We start from the raw sequence: 27784 nt of genomic DNA on the forward strand, positions 1-27784 counted from the left end.
ATGATGATAAAATTATCTACTAGAATCTGTGAAGTTAGCTAGTACTAAGTTATATATTGATTTTGCACTGACAATTATTTCTTCGGTTTTGATTAGGTGGACAATTCTAAGTAAAGGTTTTTCTCATTTCTATCACTGTTACTTGGGCCCTGAGCTTTTCTATTGAAACGGTACATAAAATATTTCAACATTATGCATATTCCTGGAATAATTACATTTATAGTGATTACAAAGCTAGACATGTAATACCTTCAAAAGATATACAATTCAAAGCAGAGCAAACATTAAAATCTGAAGATCCTTCCACTTGACTTCTGGAAGAAAATCAACTGATTTCTGGCTTGGACCCTTCCTTCCTTAAAAAAAAAATCTATGGAGGGTTGTTTCCTTTTTTATTTTTAAATCTTGTGTACATTTGGGAGAGAATGGGATAACAGCATATCAAAGTGGTTTCAAAGCATCCTTTCCTCTTCAAATAACATCCAGGAACAAAGATGTAATCTCATTTCCTCATAACTATTTGACTGAAATTGTTACTTTCACTGAACAACATTTAGGACACAATGTCAGTCACAGAATGGGCAATTCCAGTGCATCTTCTATGAATGACATTCTCAGCAAACTATCTGAAGAGCTCTACTTTCCCTTTTCAACTCTTATCCCTGTTATCACTCTACCTAAGTAGAAATAGAGTACTCAATAAATGGTACTGAGTAACTAGTAATACTCACTGGAACTTAAAACACCATCTTTTATCCAAAAATGCCAAAGGGCTATACAGAAAAGTATCACAAATTTACAAAAAAGAAGCCGAGGCATGAGAAACAACAATAAGTTATTTCCCTGTAAAGCAGGTCATATGGTGAGACAAGGGGCTGTGACTTCAGTCCCTTGAACTAAGCAGGATACAGTCTGAAAGTCTAGCTATATTTATACTGAATTTATAAGGATCAAAAAAGGAATGAAGGGTAAATACAAAATAATCTTTTTGTAAACAATTCTTAGATTATACCCAATGCAGAATGTTTAATGAAGCAGCAGAGTCACAGCTCTTAAGACACAAAACAATATTATAACTCAAAGTCAAATATGTACTCATTGGCCAGATATATTCGTCTGAATATAAGAGCTGCCAATGCCAAAGTCAAGATGACAATCAGGACAGCGGATCCGCCATGATCAGTGTGGTTGTCTCTTGGCTGCTGGCCCTGGATCACATCTGGGGAAGCAGACGACCGTCTTTGACTCTGCTGCTGGGCTCGGCGCTGTCGAGGGCTCATGGAGGTATTCTTAGCTACAGGTTGAGCAGGTTGTTGAAGGGATGCTGCTGAGGGGTTCTGGGCTCCGTACTAGAAAATTTTAGGGAGTTTTGTTTGAAACTGGCAAAGAAAACTTGTATACATATCTATTGTCCATTCAAGAGTACACAGAATCTCAGAGCACTAAAATACAACTAAAGGCAAAACTACCAAGCTGAATGCTGGGACTAATTACTCACCCTCCTGAATAAGCCAACAACACACCTTATTCTGAGTACTCACCAGGTGGAGAAAAAATTTATCAGCAACAAATAAGACAAGGACAGAGTTTAGCCATTTGCTCTATAGGAGGCCTTCTAATTCTCTTTCAGGTGTAACTCCAGCAATATCTGTTAAGCATCTGGACACCTCACTTCTTGTAGGAGAGCCAAGGAAGAAAGCAATGTGATTTCTTTTCTGCTAGAAAATTTGCCATCCTAAATGGCAAAAAAAAGTTTAACTCCTAACAGTGTGCCTTTCATGAACCAGGTCTCTTCCAACATGATCTTACTATATCAGCATACTTCCACCAACAATCATGGAGCATAGAGCGTAATTTCAAACCGTGCATTCTTCACAGCAGTACTGTTGTAAAAATCAGATGCAGGGGCGCCTGGGTGGCTCAGTCGGTTAAGTGTCCGACTTCAGTTCAGGTCACGATCTCGCGGTCCGCGAGTTCGAGCCCCGCGTCAGGCTCTGATGGCTCAGAGCCTGGAGCCTGCTTCCGATTCTGTGTCTCCCTCTCTCTCTGCCCCTCCCCCGTTCATGCTCGCTCTCTGTTTCAAAAATAAACGTTAAAAAAAAAAAATTAAAAAAAAAAAATAAAAATCAGATGTAGTTTTCAAACCAGACTTAGGCTTCCTCATAACTCCTGTCACCTGAACAAGTCTAGAAGAACCCTTTACTGTGTGTTTGAATTGTGTTACTTTACGTATGTAAAGCATACTTAGGCATACTAGTTACCCCCACAAAGCACAAGGTATCAACTGTTTTCTCTCCTTTCAATGACTGCCTAGGCGGTCAAGCATAACCATAATGTGGTACCAAGTGATTCAAAATCTTGAATAACAGTTTATAGATAAGAAAGCTCTATAAAATATGAATTCTATTTATATAGACACCTTAACTCTTTTATTTTTTTAACATTTATTCATTTTTGAGAGTGAAAGAGACAGAGCATGAGCAGGGGAGGGAAAGAGAAAGAGGGAGACACAGAATCTGAAGCAGGCTCCTGGCTCTGAGCTGTCAGCACAGAGCCTGATGTGAGGTTCGAACCCACAAGCTGTGAGATCACGACCTGATGCTCAACCAACTGAGACACCCAGGCACCCCTAGACACCTTAACTCTTAATAACCCAATGGCCTTTAATTCTTTTACTGAAAACAACTTTATACTGGTTCTATTTGTGCCAACACCCTTTCAAATAAAAAATAAGAATGCATGTTTTATTCAGAATAACTGTAAAAACTGAGTAAATATAAAACATTAAAGTACTTTCTATCAGAGAAAATTTCAATATTGAGTAGGAAAAATAATCAAATAATATAATTCAAATACTTTCTTTAAAAGATAGCTTTGCCCTGGCAATAGCTATAAACATTAGGGAAGAAACTGCTGATCTGAGTTACCTACAGAAGAAATTACCTTTTAAATCTGACATTCATTTCAGCATTAAAAGGTTTAAATCGGGGCGCCTGGGTGGCTCAGTTGGTTAAGCGTCCGACTTCAGCTCAGGTCATGATCTCATGATTCGTGAGTTTGAGCCCCCCGTTGGGCTCTGTGCTAACAGCTCAGAGCCTAGAGTCTGCTTCAGATTCTGTGTCCCTCTATCTCTCTCTCTTTGCCCCAACCCCACTCACACTCTGTCTCTCTCTCTCTCTCTCAACAATAAATAAATATTAAAAAAATTTTTAAAAAGAGGTTTAAATCATCTGAGTTTCTTAAAACTATCCTTTGGAAGCACTCATACGGAATGACCCATAACACAGAAGTAGAAAAGGAACTACTGACTTTGAGTTAAAAATATAAAAGTTAGTGCTGATACTGAATTAGAGCTGCACAAACTTGGACTTCAAACTCCAGGACTCCCAGCAACAACACACTCATTGAAGAGAAGAGATCCACAAAGTGGCAGCATTTTATGAGGTCTGACATTGTCACAGGCATCCTATTATATCTTAATAAATACTCATTGGATTGAACTGAGTTACAGCAGCCAATACAGCAACATTCCATTTAAACTCTCCCATTCTTCCAACTACTCAGCCAAGAAGTTAAAAGTGTCTGATGCAGCAAAAGTGCTCAAGGCTTGCAGGCAAAGCTCTTAAGGAAAATAAAAAATATGAAGTTGCTATCAATCCAGAAACTAGCACAAGAGATTGGTTCAGTTTAAAGCTTTTCGTTTCTTTATTTTAAATACGTACTTTCAGAGACAGGGAGTGGGGGCACGCACGCACACACAGGAGCAGGGAAGGGGCAGAGAGAAGGGGAGAGAGAGAATCCCAAGCAGGCTCTGCGCTGACACATGGGGCTCAACCTCACAAACTGTGAGACTGTGACCTGAGCTGAAATCAAGAGTCAGACACTTAACCGACTGAGCTACCCAGGCGCCCCAAAGCTTTTATTTTATACATGTTATTTTTTCCATTAGTTTGAGGGGAAAATACAATGCCCATAACCCTGACTAGATCAGGGAGCCTTATCATTACTAGGCTGGCTCTACCACTTGGGAGATGCAGAGATGCAAGACCCTAAGCAAGTTATTCAGCCTAAGGCTCAGCTCCTTCATCTGTACAGTGAGGATAATATCCAGTTCTGTAGTTACAAGGATTAAAGGCAGTAATGATATAAAGTGCTTAGGATACCCAACAGCTGATTAAATATTAGTTATTATTAACATTGTTACTATTAACATACCCCTTTGGAGACACTATATTTTGATTTTTAAAAAGTCATTACTTAGGACAGCTTTTCAGACCTCTGTTGGTATCATTAACATATTCAGAACAACACCTTAAAACACTGACCTTAGATATTTTAGTACATGCACTTAATGGAAATACTCATATAGACATACTGCTTTAATGTAATGAGATTCTTCTATTTCAGATGCCTTTTGATGTTTACTTATTTTTTTTTAGAAAGAGAGACAGACAGTGCAAGCGGGAGACAGGCAGAAAGAGAAAGAGGGAGACACAGAATCCGAAGCAGGCTCCAGGCTCTGAGCTGTCAGCAGAGCCCAATGCAGGGCTTGCACTCACAAACCGTGAGATCATGACCTGAGCTAAAGTCGGATGTTTAACAGACTGAGCCACTCAGGCGCCCCAAGATGCCTTTTAGATAATATATTACTGACTAGTGCTGCAATATAAAATTCTAAAATTTTTCCTATTTAAAACAATCACATTAAGGGAACACAGTAACAACCCCAAGGTTATAGACCCAGAGGAACCTAGACTATTTGGAGTTTAAGAACTAACTGGATAAAATCTTGGCAGGTCACATGGAGTTGGCTTTAGCATTTTCATAATGCTGTGTATGTTTGTTGGTAGGACTTGTAAATCTTTGCTGTTTACCTAAACTTGTCCAAACACGCCTATCACTGAATGCAGACTTAAGTCAGAACAATTTCCATCTCCTTAATTAAGATGAAGTGACCATTTTGGGGAAGATAGAAGTACATGATGTTGTATTTAATTTAATCTAATTAATTTTAAAAACCATCACAGTCACAAGTAAGTCCCCTGTAATACATATGAATTTTCTATAATAATCTGGAATAACCTGCATCTGTGAAGGAAGTTTTGTGTGTACTTTTTAATACAAAATGAAACAGTTTATTTGGAATCTCAATCCCTAGGAAGAGGGAAAAAATCTGACAGACTGGAAGAACATAAAACTACCATCAGTATTCTCCCCAGTCTACACAGCTAAAAAAATCTGCATCAAAAAGCAACAGATGGCCTGATATTATCTGCTGTATTTAGACTTTGGGCAATCTCTCGCCCCCTCAAGGCTAAAAAAACATAGCTTATCTGGGATTTGATGTATAACATTTTAGTGAATTTATATTACACTTGCATATAAAGCAGCCACCCCTAGCCAAAACCAAGTTTCAATTACTTCCACTGTGATCAATTTATATAATCATATTCTGAGATAAATCTGTATGTAAATATAATTAAGAGCTTAACTTGCAACTGTAGACAATTTATTGCTTATCACTGTTTTAACCAGAATTGGTATCAATTAATTACCTATACCTATTAAGAAGAATTCTAAGGGCGCCTGGGTGGCTCAGTCGGTTGAGCGTCTGACTTCAGCTCAGGTCACGATCTCGCGGTCCGCGAGTTCGAGCCCCGTGTCGGGCTCTGGGCTGATGGCTCAGAGCCTGGAGCTTGCTTCCGATTCTGTGTCTCCCTCTCTCTCTGCCCCTCCCCCGTTCATGCTGTGTCTCTCTCTGTCTCAAAAATAAATAAACGTTAAAAAAAAATAATAATAATTTAAAAAAATAAAAATAAATAAATAAAAAGAATTCTAAGTTTTATGTACTTTAAAATCAAAATGTATACCTCAAACTAATAACACTGTATGTCAACTAAACTGCAATAATAAAAATTGAAACAAATCAAATCAAACCAAAATGGAAAATACCACTGTAATAATATTACCGACTGTGCAATGTAATTTACTTAAACTTCTTGACTTCTTTACCTATATTTCTAGTATTTTTTAAGTACCAATTCTAAGATTCACTTATTCAATCAACAAATATGTACTGACCACCTAACTATATACAAGGCACTAGGCCAGGCACTGGGGATACAGAGCAGTAGAAAGAGAGCTCTGATCCTCAAGGAACTCAAAGTCTTGGAAGTAATATAGACAATAAATAATTAATAATAAAATAAATTACAAGTAGAATAAGTATAACTGAGATATGCAACAGAGGGACTTGACATAGATTTAAAAAGAGACTGAAGGCAGATTTAAACACATCACAAATATCAGGAGACTGTCCTTACAGGTGATAAAAGATCACCACCCTCCTCTCTATAATAGGTTGGTTCCATTTTTTCAAAAACTATAAAATAAAAAACAATTAGAATTCTAAAGGTGAAGAGTAATCTAAATATTTTCAAATATTTCTTTTTTTAAATTTTTTAAATGTTTTTTAAAACATTAAAGTGCGAGTGGGGGAGGGGCAGAAAGAGAGGAAGACACAGAATTGGAATCAGGGTCCAGGCTCTGAGCTGTCAGCACAGAGCTTGACATGGGGCTCGAATCCACGAACCATGAGATCATGACCTAAAGTCGGACGCTCAACCAACAGACCCACCCAGGCGCCCCATCAAATATTTCAAGGTAAAACATTTACTGACTAAAACAAACTCATAATATCTCTCTGCAATTCATAAAAATACATGGAGATCATGTACAAATGATTTCACTCTCCACATATACTTTTTCCTTGTATCTCCATCACCAGTTCTCCAAGTACTTCCTCCAGAGCACCCTCCCCCTGCCTTCCCTTTTCAACCTATTCTCTCTGTCCATCTCACTCTCTGAGAAGGGAGAGAACAGTCACTTAGGACTATTCAGTCCCACTTTATAGTAAGTTATTCCTGAGGAAAGGGCAAATCTGTGTTTGCCAGCTTCTATTTCAATTTCCCTGACCCTTTAAAATCCTCTCTAAAACTGAAGGGGTGGCGGGGGGGGAGAAAAGATGTGGCTAACTCAACCAAATAATCTGTTACCAAAAATACAGCTCATCTTTTATATTTAGAAAGGGAAGTCAACATTTTCCCCCATAATTCTAATTATTTAGCAACTATCCAGTCACATTTTCTTAATCAATCCCTGGTGACCTATGCCCACCAATATTTAGATAACAGGTCAGAGCACAACTAACAAGACACATAGCATTCATCTAATCTTTCATTTAACAATTACTTATTGGACACTTACTATATGCAAGGAAGGCAGTGCTGTCTAACAGAACCTTCTGAGATGATAATGTTCAATACCTATGTTGTCCAATCTGGCAGCCACAAGCCCCACGTGTCTATGGGTTACTTGAAATGTGGCCAGTGCGAGTGAGGAACCGAATTTTAAATTTAATTCTGAATAATTGAAAATATAAATTTAGATAGCTACATGTGGCTAGTGGCTACAGTACTGGGCAGGGCAGGTCTAATGCAAACCTTTGGCTCTAGTCCTTTATTGAGTATCTTAACGTGGCTTAACAAACCTGCCAAAGATACAGTGCCTATTTCGAAAGTGGCCAATGTATGTATAATTTGTTTTATTCAGAGTGTAGTGCTATATACTGTATAGCTATATAGTTATATACTATAACCAGCTCTTCAGAGAAATCAGAGAATTCTGGAGGAATGACAGGACCAAAAATTATTCAGTTCAGCTCCATTTAACAACAAAGAAGGCTTCAAAAGTATGAAAAATTTGCTTAAGACAGTAAGATTCATTAGAGGGAAGGGTGGGCTGGAGTCCACCTATCAGGAGAATCAAAATATTCAGATATTTCATCTAGAGATCTCCTCCTCCTATTGCAAATAATGATATTGATATAGACATACATATATGTAAAAGAAAGAGCCATACCGATGTACTGGCTGTAGCACCCTGGAATGTTGCAGGTATATCATCCTGTAAATCATTTAGTGAAAAAGAGTGGTTTAAGTCCGATTCAGCGATAGTCTTTCCAGATGAATTGACTTCTGCCTATAAAATAAGATAAACCCAAGAGCATATTACAACAAATATACAGAATAACCCACAAGCTACGAATTCTCTCTTGGACTTATTTTTAGGAAGAAACACAGACAATACTGCTCTCAAGGAGCCATTATTTGGTAAGAGACAAAGCTAACAGCCATGGTTCACAATCCACAATTCCAAATTAAGTTTTTGGTAATTGCCAGGCGAAGCCTGACAGATGAGGTTATTAACAGTCTTTGTCCCACATTAGTGTAAATATCCCCAGGTTTGCTCAGGGAATGTTAATAGATTTGATTACGGGGTACTGCCCCAGATGTCACTGCAGGTGCTAAAATATGGTATACGTTTGATATTTTCTAAAATCTGGAATTCGGATATACAAAACACATCTGGCCCTACAATTTTCAGAAAAGCAATTTTAAGTACAATTGGAATCCTCAGAAGAAAGAAAAAAACCAACACTTCCTAAGCACCTCCTCTTCCAGGCAATACAATAAATAGAAGGAAAAATTTCTCCTGAGAACTGGATATGAAAGGACAGACAGGATACAAGAGAGGTGAACAGGGAGGAAGCAGCATGTTGCTTAATGCAGGTTGACATTTTTTAATAGAGCTAATTAAATTCCAGAAGTAATTATATGCAATATATGTGGGGAAAAAAGGACATCAGGGAGACATGCCAAAATATTATCAGCAGTTATTTCTTGGGGATGGGATTATGTATGATTGTTATTTCCTTCTAAATTATTATACTTTTGGGGCACCTGGGTGGCTCAGTTAAGCATCCAACTTCAGTTCAGGTCATGATCTCGCAATTTGTGAGTTTGAGCCCTGCGTCAGGCTCTGTGCTGACAGCTCAGAGCCTGGAGCCTCCTTTGGATTCTATGTTTCCCTCTCTCTCTCTGCCCCTCCCTTGCTCACGCTCTGTCTTTATCTCCCAAAAATAAACATTAAAAAAATAATACATTATTATATTTTTATAATAATTTATTAAGTATCAGGGACAGTTCTAAATACAATATACTTAAGTATTAACTCACTCAATCCTCATAAGAATCCTACAAGATAAGTAACATTATTATTTACAGATAAAAAGGCACAGTGGCTAAGTAATACATCTGATGTCCTACTATTAATAAATAGCAAAGCTGAGATCTGAACCCCAGCATTATATACCAGAATCCAAGCTTTTTAAAAAAAATTTATTTTATTTGAGAGAGAGAGAGAGAGAGAGAGAGAGAGAGAGAATCTCAAGCAGGTTTTATGCTCAGCACAGAGCCTGACACAAGACTCAATCCCACAACCCTGGGATCATGACCTGAGCTGAAATCAAGAATTGGCTCAACCAACTGAGCCACACAGGGTGCCCCCAGAATCCAAGCTTTTAACTGGTATGCTGTAATGCTTTTGTGAATGTATGTTATTAGTGTCATAATAAGAAAAAATGATTTATAAAACCTTATTGCAACAGAACTATATTGCTTTACTTTCTATCCAGAACAAAAGGATCACATAATTAGAATTTATTTACGAATTTAGAGTACCTTAAAACTGATTTGTCTAGCCAGTTCCTTGGCTTCCTGGTCAGCTTGGCTTGAATCACTTCCAGATTTTAAAGGCAACAGGATGTCCTTCATGGCACAGCCACATCCCTCACAACAGAAATCTTGTGATCTGGTAGGAAATAATTTTTTTGATGGGTATAAATTACATACTTGAATGGTAATTCAAGACACTCAACTACTGAATGATTAAATTTAAAATAAAAGAACACTGGATAATTCCATATCATATTCATCTACATGTAAATTAGACAATTATGGCAATAATTAAAGTTCTGAGACAAATATACAAGTTAGGTTGGTGTTAAAAAAGAAACTCATGTCACTTATATCTCAATTTTTAAAAATCTAAAATAAAAAAAAAATCCAGGGCTTAGGTTCCATTTTTTTCTAATATACTATCTAAAGAAAACTAAGCTTTAGATCTATACAACAAAACATACAAAATGTCTAATTACACTATCCTCAAGGTCACACTTAAAACTATGTTAAGCCTGTGGGAAAAAAGTCCATTATAAAGTTTAAATTATGTTTTAGCAGAAACATATATAAAACAGTAAAGAAACCATTAAAAATAGAATTTACAGGGGCGCCTGGGTGGCTCAGTTGGTTGAGCGTCTGACTTCGGCTCAGGTCATGATCTCGCAGTCCGTAAGTTCGAGCCCCGTGTCAGGCTCTGTGCTGACCGCTCAGAGCCTGGAGCCTGTTTCAGATTCTGTGTCTCCCTCTCTCTCTGACCTTCCCCCATTCATGCTCTGTCTCTCTCTGTCTCAAAAATAAATAAACGTTAAAAAAAAAATTTTTAATAAAAAAAAAAAAAATAGAATTTACAGATACTTCCAGGGAAAAAATTCACAAATCCGATTCATCTACATAGCAGTATAGGATTCCACTCATATGTGGAATTTAAAGAAACAAAACAAATGAATACAGGGGAGAAAAAGAGAGGAGCAGATCAAGAAACAGACTCTTAACTACAGAGAACAAACAGATGGTTACCAGAGGGAGGTGGGTGGGGGGATGGGTGCAATAGGTGGTGGGGATTAAGAAGTGTACGTGCTGGGATGAGCACTGGGTGTTTGTATGTAAGTGTTGAATCACTGAATCCTACACCTGAAACTAATATTGCACTGTATGTTAACTAGCTGAAATTTAAATAAAAACTTGGAAAAAATAAAAATAAAAAAATAAATAGCAGTATAACTCGAAAGACAGAGAACTTGTTTAAAATCCAAAGGCTGAAATTTATCACTCACTATATTAAATAGACTCAAGATAAACTTGTTAACTAGACTATTTCCTAAGATTTATTTGTTTTTCTATGTTTTCATTTTCCCCTTTGTAGTCCAGATAAAGCCAAAAGTGCCCTAAAATTCACAAGAGTACTAAGGATTTGTAGGACTGGAAGTAAATATGTATAATACACAGGAGTATGTATTACATTGCTGAACTTAAAAAAAAAAATTGTTTTATTGTATTTACAGTTCAACATACTAAAAGCCTTAGGTCTTGAAAGAACATGTTATTGAATTTATTAAATAACTTCACATGAACAAAATATATGTAAAAGTAGTACGACTTCAGTACTTGTTGATGAATGTTTGTTTCACCAGAAGAAGGACTGCTGTCCATATCCTTTTGAGAGTCAGTTGTATCCAAATTATTTGCCTTAAAATGTGTCCACTTTTAACTGAGAAGTCAGATGAAACTTAAAGGGGAATGTTTATTTTTAATATTAGTTTATCCACAAGGACAATATGCTACTATGGATGAATACAAAATCATGCTTTTAAAAATCCTCTATCACAGACTAAGAAGCTAGAATCTTACACAGAGAAGTCTAGAACAAAAAAACAAAGTTCTTTTTTTTTCCTCCTTATACATGAACTGAAGTATCAAGACAGAAAGCCAACAAAGAAAAAAAAGAAATCTGTATGTTCAAAGTACATATTATAATTTGCAATTAATAGCTAAAGTAAGGTATATCCCCAGAACCGGGCAACAAGGTTTACAAAGAAAAGTTGGGTCACCTGTATCGCTCAGTCAGTTAAGCAAGAGATTCTTCATTTCGGCTCAGGTCATGATTTTACAGTTTGTGAGACCAGGCCCCACGTCAGGCTCTGCACTCACAGCACTGAGCCTGCTTGGGATTATCTCTTCCTCTCTCTCTCTGCCCCTCCCCTGCTTGCACACACATGTATGTGCACTCTTTCTCTCAAATAAATAAACATAAAGAAAGAAAGAAAGAAAGAAAGAAAGAAAGAAAGAAAGCAAGCAAAGCAAAGCTGTTGATGAAAACCAAAGAGTCTATCAAATCTTTCAGACATTAAAATTTATTTGACTTAACAAACATCTATAGAGGACATATTCTGGACTGTTCTAGACTATGATATACTAAAATTTAACTAACATAAAATGCCCGAGAGGTAGTAAACAGCAGAGTCCAGGGCAGGAAAATGATCAAGATCAAGAATTACAGAATGTGAGTACTTTTAAATACTCTTCTTTACCTCAGTGCAATTTTGGAATCTTTAACATTTGTTGAGGGATGGGTATACTATTCTAGCACTGGAAATCCTCATGATAGGATTTCTTATAAGGTCCCTTCTGTATGTACACTGATTAAAAAAATAAACTGTATTAGAAGTTGTTCTTAAAAAAAAATTAATCAGGGGCACCTGGATGGCTGAGACGTTAAGCATCCGACTTCAGCGCAGGTCATGACTTCATGGCTTGCGAGTTTAAGCCCCATGTCGGGCTCTGTGCTGACAGCTCAGAGCCTGTGGCCTGTTTTGGATTCTGTGTCTCCCTCTCTCTCTGCCCTCCCCTGCTTACACTCTGTCTCTCTCTCTCTCTCTCAAAAAATAAATAAACATCAAAAAAAAAAAAAATTAGTCTTTGCACTACTCAAAGGAGAGGCTACTTTGAATCTGATGACTAATCTGGGTTATACAGACAGAATGCCTCTGAAAAAAATGAGAAGGCAATACACCAGAAAACTACAACCTGATAAAGAAAACCTCCTTTACTTTATTTTGGATCACTTACTGAGCACTTGCTCTGAGCCAGATACTGTAGATGCAAAGATCAATAAAATGGATTCCCTCCCTACCCTCAAAGAGTTTTTAATCTTATTATGAAAAGCTATATATAAATATTTGAATTGTTTTTTTCCATCTGTAATACTGCCCAAAGGGACACAAATAACCAGAACTGTTTTCTTGGAGAAGATATTTCCCACTGTAGGTTGATATAATCAACTACTCTCGAAAACTGGACAGCATGAAATAATTTTTAGACTCTGGTCATCCCTGAGTAATAAATTGCTACAAATGAATTTCTAAAATAGCAAAACTAAGACTAGATCTTGTAACCAAGGTAACTCACAAAGTAAGAGACAAACCTATCTGCCTACTGCCATTACCCAGAAAAGTATTTCAATCCTAACAAAGACTGAAATGCAAAACTTACTTTTTGGCAAGCGCTCTTCTTTCCTCTGGTGTGTAATCTAGAGAACCTATGGCTCCCTCTCCTTTTGTTGGCATAAACCCGATGATGGCTAATAATGCTGTTCTTACTGAAATAAAGAGTAAACATCAATCTAAGTTGTTTTGTAAAAGGAACTGGGTTTACTCTAGAAAGAGAAAAAAGACACACAGGCTTTCACTGAAGAGGTGCAGGTAGAGTGGCTGTATTAAAATGGGGCACCTGGTTGACTCAGTTGGTAAAGCATCTTCACTCTTGATTTCAGCTCAGGTCACGATCTCATGGCTCCTGAGATCAAGCCCTGCGTCAGGCTCCATGCTGACAGCAGGGAGCCTGCTTGGGATTCTTCCTCTCCCTCTCCCTCTCTCTCTGTCCCTCCCCTGCTCACAATCTCTCTCTCGCGCGCGCTCTCTCTCTCTCAATAAATAAATAAATAAAAATAGAAACTTGGAAAAAAAAATAAATAAAATAATGGCAAAAACCAAGAGAGGGAAAGAATTTTTATTATTTATTCAATATCATCAAATTATTTATCCAAAACAGCTTCAATCTCAAGAGGGTGTTACACTTTATAATTATGAATTTATTAGAGTTACAGAATAGAAGATTTATATTCACTTTAAATTAATACTCACTACTCCACGAAGGCTGCCAAGTTTCAGGATGATGTCCTGAGATGCTCAAACAGATTTTCTTGCCTACTTCAAATCGTCCATTAGCCTTAGGAATAAATAAGGCATTTAAAAAACTATTTATGTGTTTAATATTGTATACTTTATAAGTATAAATATATTTTACAAGTAAACAATTTTTTAAAAAAATTCTTAACATAATCTCCAAGGGGACACAGACTTTTGTCCTCTTATAGATACTCCACAAATATTGGTTGAATTCTGAAAGAACAATAAAAGCTGTTTTTAGAAGTTGTAGCACCTAGGGGCACCTGGGTGGCTCAGTCAGTTGAGCGTCCGACTCTTGATTTCAGCTCAGATCATGATCTTATGGTTTGTGGGATCAAGCCCCGCATTCCACTTTGTGATGAGAACACGGAGCCTGCTTGGTATTCTCTCTCCCTCTCTCTCTGCCCCTCTCTCACTTGCACACACCCACGCATGCTTTCTCTCAAAATAAACAAACTTAAAAAAAAAAAGGGTTGTAGCACTATTTTGAAACTGAGTTGCATAACTGAAATCTACATACATAATTGATGTATAAAGATGTCCTGATGTCCTACTCTGAGCCCAGTACCGCACAAGGCCCTGTGAAGGATCTAAAAGAGAAGATATACAGAGGCTGGAATAAAACCTAAGAACTTGGTGTTACCTAATTAGATATTGGTGCAGAAGGCTCTGACACTGAAGTGATTTCCATAAGGATGATACAATTTCATAAGACAGGAACACAAAAGAGTCAGATCAGAGATAATGATTTCAGTTTTGGACATGGATCTGTTGTCTTGGTAGAAGAGCTATGGATGACGTATAGCAGATAGGCAGAAATAGAGACCTGCTGATGTCAGACAATAAACATTTTTGGTATCTGGCTTAACAGAGGTGACTGATGAAACCATTTTATAGAAAGAAGAGAAAACAGCTGAAGTCTGAACTTGTAGAATATCCATATTTAAGGGAAGGATAAGGAAGAAGAGGCATGAAGTTAGAATACAAGCTCTACATGGCCAGAGAATTTAACTTATTCTCTGCCACACCTACAGGGTACATGACATATGTTTAACAAATACTTGTTGAATGAAGATTGGAGAAGACTTTTCAAAAGAGAGGAAGTGAACCAGAAAGAGTAAATACTGACAATCAGGAGGGCAGGACTGATTCTCAGCCAGTGTGTTAACCATGACCATATATTGGGTAACTACTGGAATATTTCTATACTTCCGGTGAAAGCTGCTGCCCCAACTATTCCTCCCCGCCAGTTTCTCCATGCACCAGCCCCACCCCTGGACCACTTGGCTCTCCACATGATCTAGCAACTAAAAAGGGACTCCTAACACAGTAGGGCACCCCCCAGGACTACCCCCAGCATTAACAATTCTCAACATCACCTAATGTGTGTTAAGCAGCAAATTTTATATGCTAGGAACTTTATATTGTGATTATATTTACCATACACAAGCCTTGACAGACGAGAAAAGTGAATTTCAATGAGATTATATAACCTGCCTATGATGTAATGGCAAGAGCAGTGGTCAGAATCCAGGTCTACTGGCTCTGAAACTAATGCTCTTTCCACTACACCAAATATAGGTAAAAGCAGCATTAGTTTGGTATTTATTAATGAATACCTTGTGTTTCACCATTTGCCACTCCATGTGTGTCAGATATTTAACTTAGATGGACTGGGATGAAGACCGAAAAGGGGCAGCGGGATTTTTGAAACTAGTCCCTGAAATTGGTGTAGTAAGCATGTAGAAACCAGACTGCAACAGACTAAACTTGAGTAAGGATGTCTTGAACTTATCCAAGAGAAAATACAACAGTTTAAAGAGGTAGGAGAGACACAGAAAGGTTTTCGTTTTTTTTCAATGTTTGTTTATTTTTCGAGGGAGAGAGAAACAGAGTGCAAGTGGGGAAGGGGTAGAGAGAGAGGAAGACACAGAATCCGAAGCAGGCTCCAGGCTCCCAGCTGTCAGCACAGAGCCTGACACAGGACTTAAACCTGCATACAGTGAGATCATGACCTGAGCTGAAGTCAGATGCTCAACCAACTGATGCACCCATGTACCCCAACAGACAAAGGTTTCTGTGTTTTGCTTTGCTTTTTTCAAGGTTAGGGGATACTTAGACATACTTGCAAATTAAAGAAACGAGGGAAAGAATGCTTAACAAATAAGAGAGAAATTTACCCTGAAGGAACAACATCCCAGGATAAATAAGAGAATACTGGATCAACAGCTTTCTTCCACATGGAGGTAAAATATGTGACGATAGAAATTCTAAGATCTAAACAGAAATAACAGAGGGGTGCCTGGGTGGCTCAGTCAGTTAAGCATTCAACTCTTGATCTCAGTTCAGGTCATAATCTCATGGTTTGTGGGATCGAGCCCCAAGTAGGGTTCTGCACTGACAGCTCAGAGACTGCTTGGGATACTCTCTCCCTCTCTCTCTGCCCTTCCCTCACTTGCACATGCCCACGCACACTTTCTCTCTCTCAAAATAAGTAAATTTTAAAAAATAGTAATAATATAACTAACATTTATTAAGGACTCTGTGACAGCTCTTACTTTAAGAGCTGTATAGGAAAATGAGGAAAGGAGTGTAACAAAGTTGAAAAGTTGAAGGAAATGATGCGATTAAGAGATATAATATCATTACCCTCTACTGAGTACTTACCAAGTGCCAGACACTGCCTAGCACTTTGCATACATTAATTCATTGAATCCTATCACCTACACTATGGCCACTATGCATTCATTAGCATCAATAATTCCTAGGAATTATTTTTTGGGGAAAATAATTGTACTACCAAGGTGTGGTCCCCAAAGACAAAATTATAATAATGTTCCACTTTATTTCTTAATGAAAATGAGTATGCTAACCACACTCTGTAGTCGCCATGAAGAGTTAAACCACAAGTATTCCAAAAAGCCAAGAATTCTTACCGTTAAAAGAATAATGCTTGGTGGTTTCATGGGATACTCAGGGGGCAGTACTATTCGTCCATGATAAACTCCTCCATCAAAATCAGAATCTGGGGGCCCTCTAACTGTGAAGTGCCATTCAAAAAGGTTATCCTGAACAAAAAAAATAACCAGCAAGAAATTAGTAACATTAAAAGGTCTGATCATCTTTATCAAGGAGTATCAGAAATATTCCTAGATAAGAAAAATCAAATGTTTCACATTATTACTAAAATAGTTTCTAATGCACAAAATGTCTCAAGTATAAAAGTTATAAATAAAAGTTATTAATCTAGTTTCCATGTCCCACAAGAGCTAAAATTTAAACAAATGCATTTTAAAAAGCTGAGCACTGTTATATATTCATAAATTAGATTCCACATTTAATTAAGCTGGAAATTAATCCTTGAATACTAATTAGTGATAATTATTATATAATCAAATAATTACTGTAAAATTACTGTTACTATTTTAACAAACTTTAAAAAATTATCCCTCATGGATGCTTAAGAGCCTATTTATTTATAAGTAGTCAGTAATATTAATAAATATGCTATCAATATCATCTTAGAGTTCCCAAGTACTTTTCAGTTTACAGTGTGCAAAATTACATTTTATTCTCACTAATGTCATGGAAACCAGACTGAGCACATTTAAATACAGATGGGAAGACTAAAAAGAGAGATGTGTGTGCAAAAAGCCTAGACTAACTGCAGAGGCCCCTCAAGGAGCCAGATCTTTCAAAGTATAAAGAGTTTGGGGTTCTTTCCATTCCCCCTCCCTCCCTCATACTCAAAACATAAAACCAATTTAGCATCTGAGACCATTTTACAGAAACCGGAAATTTGCTTCTAAAATGTCAGATTCTGAATGGCTAATGAAATAAATACTTAGAAAATATAGGGAGTAAAATATGTCAATAAACCACATCAAACACATCTGTAATGACTCAAAGCAATGAAAAAACAATTTTAAGTAATTAGTTTAAAATATTAAAGTATTAGGGCGCCTGGGTGGCTCAGCTGGTTAAGCATCTGACTTTGGCTTAGGTCACAATTTTCACAGTTCATGAGTTCAAGCCCCACATCAGGCTCTCTACTGTCAGTGCAGAGCCAGCTTCCTATCTTCTGTCTCCCTTTCTCTCTGCCCTCCCCCACCTCGCACATTCTCTCTCTCTCTCTCTCAAACATAAACATTTAAAAAAATAATAAAATGTTTTTAAAAATAAATAAATAAAAATAAGATATTAAAGCATTAAAATCCACATGTAAGAGGGGTGCATGGGTGGCTCAGTCGGTTAAGTGTCCGACTTCGGCTCAGGTCATGATCTCATGGTCCATGAGTTCAAGCCCCATGTTGGGCTCTGTGCTGACAGCTCAGAGCCTGGAGCCTGCTTTGGATTCTGTGCCCGTCCCCCTCTCTGCCCCTCCCCCTACTCGTGCTCTGTCTCTCAAAAATAATTAAATGTTAAAAAAAATTTTTTTTTTAATCCACATGCTAAGACATGGGAGATAGAAACTTACCTCTAATGGCTGTGCATGGTAATGATCTGTTGGATCTTTCAATTCTGCTGCTTCTTTCATTAAACGTTTAACAGCTAAAATAAAATTCATAAGATAGAGACATTTAAAATACACTTTTCCAAGAGATTAGCACAAATTCACAAACCTAATGAAAGAGTTCCTATTTCAATAAAAACTGTACAGAGGACTAGTTCAACTGAGTATATGGTTAAAGTTTAATTATGGGATAATGGTAATAATCAGAGAGGGGAAGGACATGGCATTAGAAGAGTTATATATTAAATTAAATACTTAGGGCAGTCTCATAAAGACACTATTTTTATTTAATAAGCACTTTCATAAACACTAACTCATGTAATCCTCAAAACAATGATAGACTTGGTGGCTCAGTCAGTTAAGCATCTGACTCTTGATTTTGGCTCAGGTCATGATGTCATAGTTGATGGGATAGAGCCCCACACGGGGCTCCTTGCTGACAGCGTGGAATCTACTTGGGATCCTCTCTCTCTCTCCTTCTCTCTGCCTCTCCCCCTGCTTGCGTGCACCACCTCTCTCTCTCTCAAAATGAATAAACTTTTTACAAAATTCCCATTTTCCAGACTAAGAAACTGAAACATGGAGAGATTACATAACTTGTCCAAGTCCAGACAGCTGGTCAATGACAGCTGGAATTCTAACACGGGCATTCCAACTCTATTTTGTTAAAATATCTGTATTAACAAAAATGTGCCCTCCGGAATTCATGCTTATGAACGGTAGACCCTGTATCTTCCTATACAGGGAGGATATCCTCTACCTCTTGGGAATTTTCACCCACTATTTTGCATTAATTTAAATGGGACTGTCCCCAGGGGTCACTAAATCTCCACAGCTCTAATTGAATTTTTTTTTTTTTTAAGGTATGCTCCAATGTTCCACGCCCAATGCCAGACCCTGACGGAGATCAACAGTCACATGCTCTACCAACTGAGCCAGCCAGGTACCCCTTGAATTCCTTTCTGAGAAGACTCTTCAGCTTAATTAAAACCTCCAATCAACTCACCCCATAAATTTCTGTAACCACCTATATCTATATTCACGTCCTTCTTTATCCATACCTTTGGCTCTTAGGAATTCCTCATTTATACTCCCCTAATAAAATACAATTCTAGCTGACCCAACCCAACCATCTTCTTATTTGGTATCTATACCCAAACAGCTGAGCATTACTGAAGGAGAGGATAAAAAAAGTCACAGAGGCAGGCACACTGATGTCATTACAGAGTTATTATCGACAACTTCCACCAGGACACAATGCCACCCAACGTTCCGGAATCTCTCTGGTAAGCCAGGCAGCCCACTCCAGCCAGCACCCCAAGACTATTTCACACCTGTTTACTCCTCATCTCACTCCTCTTTCACCTCTTACAGTTAATGGCACAGCCTTTTACTTCCATGATAAATGACTGTCAGCAGCCTATCACAACCTACAAATCCTATCTGTACCTGTACCCTCCTTCCTTCCCTACTGGTCCTCAAAGGTCAATCCTTTGATCCCAGCCCCTCAAACCTCAAGCTGTAGGTGCTAAAAAATGTCAAGATACTGGCATAGGACTGTAAAGCCAGGAAAAAACCAGGTAGCCCATGGCTCCCCAAAATTCTGCTTGAAAACCAACTGATATAGTTCAATGTGCTATAAGAGAAGTATGTACCAGGTGGGCACCTAACCTGACAGCAGACAGAAGAGAAAAGGAGTCAGGCAGGCACTAACATCTGAAAGAAAGACAGTGGGAATTATGCATGGGTATGAATAGGCAGAGGAAACAATAAAAGTAAAATGCATGGAGGTACAGGTATGGAATGAAAGAGGTTAACTGAGCACAACTCCCACACACATACAACCAAACAGTTCAGTATGTATCAGGACTTCTGCATAAAATTTCCTTTTAATCAAGGGTTCCTAAGTGGGGGAAAGCGTTCATAACTCACTATCCTACTCCATCATTATTCGTTCTTTTCTATCTCCTACATCAAACTAGGTCCTTGTAGGCACAGACTTTGTTCACTTGATCAAAGTATTTGAACATCAAATAGATACTGAGTTCATATTAGATGTTACAGCTGCAAACAACATATAGTTGTGGTTATCAAGGAGCTTGTAGTCTTGGGGCAGGTGGTGGAGGTAGGGGGCAGGGAGTCAAAGAATTGAACAAAGTCTAGTGTCTAGAACATGGGGGGAAATGTATCTCAATGTTCACATACATGTTTCTAATCTAGTATTTGTCATGGTCCTCAGCTTGCAATGCTGTTCCCACTCCCACTCCCCATCTAGACAGGCTTTAAGGAACTTCCTTAGGAATGTCTTCCAGACAACTTCCCTTGTGCACCCCGAAGAATGACTAGAGATGCCCATCTGATAGATAAAAATCTCTGAGGAGTCCTGGGAGGGGAATAGAGACCAGAAATACTCTCCAAGTTAGTTATTCTAATGGTCAGTCCCATCTGGAAGCCACTACCGTAGAAACTAGGTTGAGACTCCTTGCTCTAAGCCCTAACACCCTGTATTTTATCTTTTATAAAATTTATAAAATCTCACTTGTAATTACTTAACACCTGTCTGCTGTGAAACAATTTACTTCACTGCAGGCTCCTCAGGGCTTAGCACATAGTAAACACCCAAATATTAGTTTAATTGAATTTTACTATCATGCTCCCAAAAAATCTTTCTAAGCATCTGGTTAAAAGCAATGGTTTTCAAACTTATTTGACAATAAAATCCTTTGTTCAAAAAAAAGCTTAATGAGAACCTCAATATGTACAACAGGTAACAGAGCTGTTTTGGTTGGGGATGGAGGGGCCTTCAGGCTGTTTACGCCCTTCAACCTAGTCAGTCTATCGAAGGGGCCCATGGAACAAGGATTGAAAAACCTTGGTTTAAAGCCACAGGAAAATATCATTCTTTCAAATTAATATTAGATATAAATAAAATCATGGAAGCTGCTATGAAGTTAATTCATTTGGCTGCTGTCGGCAATCAAAGATGCCATGGAGATTGTTTTTTTTCATTTCTCATCAGCTGGCTGAATGATTAAGCTGAAGAAATCTATTTTATGTTATTGCAAACTCTTTCCACATTTTCTCCGCCTCTCCCCCACTCAGCTCAATTCAACAGGAAAGAAAAAAAATAAACACCCAGTAGTACTTGGATATTACAAGAGATGTTAAGAAAGGATCAGAATTAAGAACAACTGATAACAATTGAATAAAGGAACAATCATGTGTTCCACAACTAAACATACTGATTTTCATAGTTCACAGACCACACAGGCACGTACCATGTGAATGCTAAAGCCATGCAGCCAAATAGAAGGTAATATTAGTCTAGTGTTCTCATAATCTTTTTTTCCCTGAAATGACATTACATATATTATAAATGCCTTAGTGCAAAAGACTGTGGACTCTGAATTAGAGCTGCATTAAACTTCTGGCTCCTATATTCTGTAGCTCTAAATCCTTAAATAAATCACTTAATCTTATTCTGCCTCAATGTTCATATCTGTCAAATGGGAGTCAATAATATCTTCACGTAATTCTCTTTTCCTTCCTCTCCCCCACCTCTTCCCCAGGTCACAAGTTATTGTCAGAAATAGACTGGGATATAAGACCCTCTCAAAATTCTCCCTGGTTCAAAACCAGACAATGAGGGGACACCTGGGTGGCTAGTTAGGTTAAGCGTCTGACTTCGGCTCAGGTCATGATCTCGCAGTTCATGAGTTTGAGCTCTGCATGGCCTCTGTGCTGACACCTCAGAGCGTGGAGCCTGCTTCGGATTGTGTCTCCCTCTCTCTCTGCCCCTCCCCTGCTTGAGCTCTGTCTCTCTCTCTCTCTCTCTCAAAAATAAATATTGAAAAAAGTTTTTTAAAAACAACAGACAATGAGCATATATAGTCGGCCTCATGGCATGGCTCCCTGGTTCCCAAGGAGAACTATCACTACGGGATAGTCAAGTTTCAAACTACTGCCTGGCAACTAGGTCTAGAACATGGTCTGCCACTCCTGATACTCCATCTCTTGTTATCACATACAGAGAAAACTTTTTCCGATCATCTCCTCTCTTACCTCTTTGCAAGATTATTCAAGGAATTCTACTATGGTGACACACAATATGCCAGGGAAGGAAAGGAGACGGGGAATACCTGCATGCCTGCTCTTGTTCTTTTCTACGGAGACCACAGGATCACTCTGGATCCAAACTCTAGCCTCTATGGGCCTAGGCATTAGCAATAGCAACCTTCAAATACCCAGGCTCTACCTCTCTAGGCTTACATTGGGCTTTGAAGACAAAGCCCAGCTAAAGGGATGTTTTCCAGGTCACTGTCTCTCAAGCATCTATTTCTCTTAGAAAGAAAATATCTTGGGCTCCTGGGTAGCTCAGCTGGTTAAGCATCAGACTTTGGTTCAGGTCATGATCTCACGTTTGTGGGTTCAAGCCCTGTGTGTCACGCTCTGTGCTGACAGCTCAGAGCCTGGAGCCTGCTTTGGGTTCTGTGTCTCCCTTTCTGTCTGTCCCTCCCAGGCTCGCACTCTCGCTCTCTCAAAAATAAATAAACATTAAAAAAAGTTCTTTTAAAAAGAAAGAAAGCAAATATCTTAATATAATCAATCTCCAAAGCATGGGTAAAATGCAGAAGGAGGGTATATTGGGGATATGAACCCAATGTCTGCTCCCCAAGTGCCTCTTCCTACTCCCATAATGAAGGCACTTAAGCAAATGTTTAAAGACTAGTGTTTCTGTCCAGAAAGACCCTACAAAGGTATCCATTCAACAAACATTTAAAAAAATGTCCAAGTGATGGAGACCGAATAACCAAGACCTGCTTCTTGCCTTCAAAAAACTCACAGTGAGAAAGATATTAAAACAATTGAAATACAAACACTGACCAAGTATGTACAAACATAGGGACTACCTTATAGTCTACCTAATTGCTTAAGATAGCTGGACAAGGCCGAACCTTAAAGAAGCTTGAAGAATAGGAATTTCCAATGGATTAAAGGGAAGCCATGCCAAGCAGAGCTTTCAACAGGGACCAAGGCATACAGGTGAGAAGAGCTACTCCATCTGGATAGTCACTTGGGCGAAATGGATACATGGCAAAAATGCAAAAGAGGGAAAAAAAATAAAAAAGCAACGGAGCACAGTTGTAGTAGTCTCGACTAGGTTGGTGAGAAAGACAAGGATCAAATCGTGAGCAGCCGTGTAGACCAAACTGAACACTATACTTTTAATGTTATCCATAGCTATTAGGAAGACATTGAAATTTTTTCAATTTAAGGACTGATCTAATCAGTTTTGTTTTTTGTTTTACTGGAGCTGGTGACAAAAGTGACTGAATAGATAAATATGTGTGTGTGTATACTGGCACCCATGCAAGTATGCCTGTGTGTGTGTGTATGTGTGTGTGTGTGTGTGTGTGTGTGTGTGTGTGTGTGTGTGTCGGTGTGGGTGTGGGTGTGGGTGTGTGGTGTTCGTTCCAGGGTAGGGGGTAGACTAAGGAGTAGACCAAGAGATCAAAGATAATTCCCATGGGTGCCTAGTTGCTGTCAATCCTGGAATAAGGGATGAGGGGACTCTGGAGGAGGAGAGTAAACTGATGAGTTTGGTTTTTTATTACCTCATAGAGATTTTTTCAGTGTGGGGGAAATCTGGGTGAAGATGTTGAATCACCAGTAATTCCAGGTATACTACAGCCTAGGAAAAGGGCTGAATTGGACATTAAAGCTTGAGAATAATTAGCATGAAGGTCCAGCCAACACTAAGGGTATATGGCTAGAACAGCTCCCAGGTTTCTGGTGCAGACAGTGGCCACGTGCCTTTGCTCCAGTCTCTCACCAATCACCTCCTGAACACGGCCATAGACCCCTTCTGAAGAAAGCTACCACAAGAGTTCTCTACACATAGGTCACCCTACTTTGTATTCTGAAATCCTACTACCTTGGCCAGAGCAGACCCAAAAAGGGATCAGGGAGCTTGATCCAGAACAACCACTGATGAGCTAAGTCAGAGGCTTAATGAGGTAGCTCCACACAGAACTTTACCCCTAACCACAAGTCCATTCCAGAAAAATCACAAAGAAATACGTTTTCCCACTTACAAACTGAACATACGTACTAGCCACATACTAGCACACTGGCCCTTTACCAGTTATGTGTATTCTCCTAATTGTGCCATGCATATGTCTAATTAGAAAGAGTTATATCTCTTCCATTGTGAAGTGCTTTTAATCACTTTCTTTCACACATGGATTACTCTAAAAATACCACACGACTGAGAATAAAACAAAGGAAGCATTTTCACCATGTTTACTAGCATCTCTGGTAAGTCCCATATCTCATCTAATTCACCTTCACCATGAACTCCAAATGATCCACAGAGTAACTAATAAAAAAGATTTTAAAAAATGATCTCAGGTAGAACAACACCACCACCTTTGAGGAAATGATACCAAAAAGAGGAAGCAATTTACAACACAGCATGAAGCATGTCCACAAAAGCTCAGCCGGCTGACAGATCAGATACTTTGGAAATGCACAAAATTCTGGAGAATTTTTTTAAGTTTGTTTATTTATTTTGAGAGGGAGAGCACAAGCAGGAAGCGGGGGAGGGGCAGAGAGAGATGGGGAGAGAGGATCCAATGAAGGTTCTGTGCTATCAGTGCAGAGCCGGACGTGGGGTTCAATACCACAAACCATGAGATCATGACCTGAGACGACATCAAAAGTCAGACACTTAATGGACTAGCTACCCAGGTGCCCCAAAATTCTGGAGAATTTTAAAAGCTTTTCATAACCTCAGGCATGATAACCTATCAAAACTGAGCAATGTGTAGACAGTGCAGGGCCTAGTTGAGATTCTCTCTCTCCCTCTCTCTCTCTACCCCTCCCCCACTTGTGCTTTCTTTCTCAAAATAAATAAACTTAAAAAAAAGAAAACTGAGCAATGTGCTATTAAAAACAATGTCTTTGGATCCACCAGTTTTTCCTTCCAAACTGCATTATTACTCACATTTGCATTATTCTCTGGACACTCCATCAAGTATCTCAGCTGTCCTAAGGAACTTGGTATCCTGTGACCACGGTACATTTTTTTTAATTTTTAAAAATTTTTTCACGTTTATTTTTGTGAGAGAGAGAGAGACAGAGTGGGAGCAGGAAGGGGAGGGGCAGAGAGAGAGGGAGACACAGAATCTGAAGCAGGCTCCAGGCTCTGAGCTGTCAACACAGAGCCCGATACAGTGCTCAAACCCATTAATGGCAAGATCCAAGATCGTGACCTGAGCCAAAGTCATACACTTAGCCGACTGAACCACCCAGGAGCCCCCAGAGTCACCATACATTTTTACCCATATAGTTTTATTTACATCTACAACAATCTAGGGGCCCCTGGGTGGCTCAGGTGGTTGAATGTATGACTTCAGCTCAGGTCATGATTTCACCGTCCGTGGGTTCGAGCCCACATCAGGCTCTGTGCTGACAGCTCAGATCTGTGCTGGAACCTGCTTCAGATTCTGGGTCTGCCTCTCTCTCTGCCCCTCCCCTGATCACGCTCTGTCTCTCTCTCTCTCAAAAATAAACATAAAAAATAATCTACAACAATCTAAACAATTTAAGCATTCTACCATCTATCCTTAAAACCAAAGTTTTCTTTCCCTCTTTGTCTTTTATTTTCCCCTTTTTCCCCTCTAGTGTTCTTAAGAGATGGGGAATGGAGAGCCATTAACCAAACTGAAATTGAATTGTATAAATGCATCTCTTGGAAAGCCCATAGCCTTCACTAGATTTTTAAAGGAGTCTATGGGCCCATACATGGTATGACCCATTCTACACACTTGGTCACCTAAGAACATTTCTCAGCCTGAAAGCACTCAAGCTAACAAAGCTCTGCTCAATCAATAACCTCAAGCTTTTCTGGAGTTTCTACATATTAAGTATTTTTTAAAAATCAAAGACTCACATGTCCGCTCTTTCCATAAAGATGCTAATCTTACTGATTCCTAATGAAAAGATGCTTTCTTGTAATGAAAAAATAAACAGCAGCAATATTTGGCCAAACCACCACTAATATTCTAGGAATATCATTTTAGAGCTGAACTGTGGAGTTTGTCCCTCCTGACAATTTTATCAAGGTACACATAGAATAAATACCATTTACAGGGGCGCCTGGGTGGCGCAGTCGGTTAAGCGTCCGACTTCAGCCAGGTCACGATCTCGCGGTCCGTGAGTTCGAGCCCCGCGTCGGGCTCTGGGCTGATGGCTCGGAGCCTGGAGCCTGTTTCCGATTCTGTGTCTCCCTCTCTCTCTGTCCCTCCCCCGTTCATGCTCTGTCTCTCTCTGTCCCAAAAATAAATAAACGTTGAAAAAAAAAAAAATTTAAATACCATTTACAGAAACTAGTGGTTCATTTCCAGCCTGCCTTAATATGAGAGAGCTGCTTGATTTTCGTGCATCTTCATAATGCACCAGAAAAGAACTTGAGGCTAGGACTGTTTGGGCTGTTTTGTAAATGAAGCAGGGGCACTAAGTACAGAAAAATAAGTCTTTATGACCGAATATAGATATATATCATGTTAGTCGGCATGGCAAAAATCATGGTTAAGCACTAAAGGGCTTGGCTCATCTAACTAGTTTTCTTAGCGCTTTGGTTAGTTGGTTTAATACAGAGTATTTCCTCTAGGTCTTTAATTCTATTTGCCCCCAAATGCTGCAAAGGCGATATTTAAACAACCAAATCCTCACGTGTAAGTGAGTGAAACAGCTAATATAAGTCCGGTGGCAGCGACGAAAGGATAACGACGGTCGGTGTTCAGGGTGCAGGTACCGACGGCACGGCGCTGTTAACTATTACCCACAGACATCATCTTTACATCTGTTCTTAGATATGAGTTTATGACCCAGCACTACGCAACCAACAAGAGGAAAGGGAAAGTCCAGGTACTGCGGGGAACTGGCCAGTCCCCGGACTGGCAGCCGGTGCCCGCCCGGCCGCCCTGCGGCCTGCACCATCCCGGCAGGCGGCGGTCTCGCGTAGAGCGCGAAACCCGGGGCGGAGCCGCGAGTGGCGGCGGACGCGAGGGAACCGCAGCGCCCGACCCGGGGTCCGGGGTCACTCCGCCCTCCCCGGCCACCCGCCGGCGCCGCCCACCGCCTCTAGCCCTGCTCACCCGGGCTCTTCAGGTTGTAGCGGGTCTCCATGGCGGATCGCTGGCCCGGCTCCGGCCTCCCGGCCAGCCGCCTCCACCTTTCCGCGCCGCCGCCGGTGTGAAAGCGCGGCTCAGGCCGATTGGGCCAGGCCGAGGGAGCCTCCGCAGACGCCGCCCAGCCCCGGCCCCGACTGCAGGCAGGAGGGTGAAGGCGGGGCGCGGGCTTCACGATGGCACCGCCTCCCCCGCGGCTCCCCCGCCTCCCTGAGGGCGGGGCAGGCGCCGGCGCCGGCCGGGGAGTCGCTGTACCGGGCGCCCGGGCTGGAGGTAAGCTTTCCCGTCTGGCCCCGGGCCCAACCCCGCCGC

General features: G+C 39.6%; 1 protein-coding gene across 3 annotated transcripts; it reads right to left on the reverse strand.

The window, feature by feature from the left end:
• Nucleotides 1-1001: 1001 nt before the first annotated feature.
• On the reverse strand, nucleotides 1002-27784 carry UBE2J1 (ubiquitin conjugating enzyme E2 J1). 3 transcript variants are annotated; one of them, XM_042939351.1, is made up of 8 exons: nucleotides 27440-27784; nucleotides 18243-18316; nucleotides 16702-16833; nucleotides 13721-13805; nucleotides 13071-13176; nucleotides 9582-9711; nucleotides 7921-8040; nucleotides 1002-1349 (listed from the first exon to the last, which is right to left on the reverse strand). In XM_042939351.1, the coding sequence occupies exons 1-8, from the start codon at nucleotides 27468-27470 to the stop codon at nucleotides 1071-1073; spliced, it is 957 nt and encodes a 318-aa protein (XP_042795285.1). In that variant the 5' UTR covers nucleotides 27471-27784; the 3' UTR covers nucleotides 1002-1070. The 3 variants fall into 3 exon arrangements, with proteins under 3 accessions (XP_042795285.1, XP_042795287.1, XP_042795286.1); XM_042939353.1 differs by lacking the exon at nucleotides 27440-27784 and adding an exon at nucleotides 27015-27110; XM_042939352.1 differs by lacking the exon at nucleotides 27440-27784 and adding an exon at nucleotides 19340-19435.

This window comes from Panthera leo, chromosome B2 (genome assembly GCF_018350215.1).
Source record: "Panthera leo isolate Ple1 chromosome B2, P.leo_Ple1_pat1.1, whole genome shotgun sequence".
Lineage (NCBI taxonomy): Eukaryota > Metazoa > Chordata > Mammalia > Carnivora > Felidae > Panthera > Panthera leo.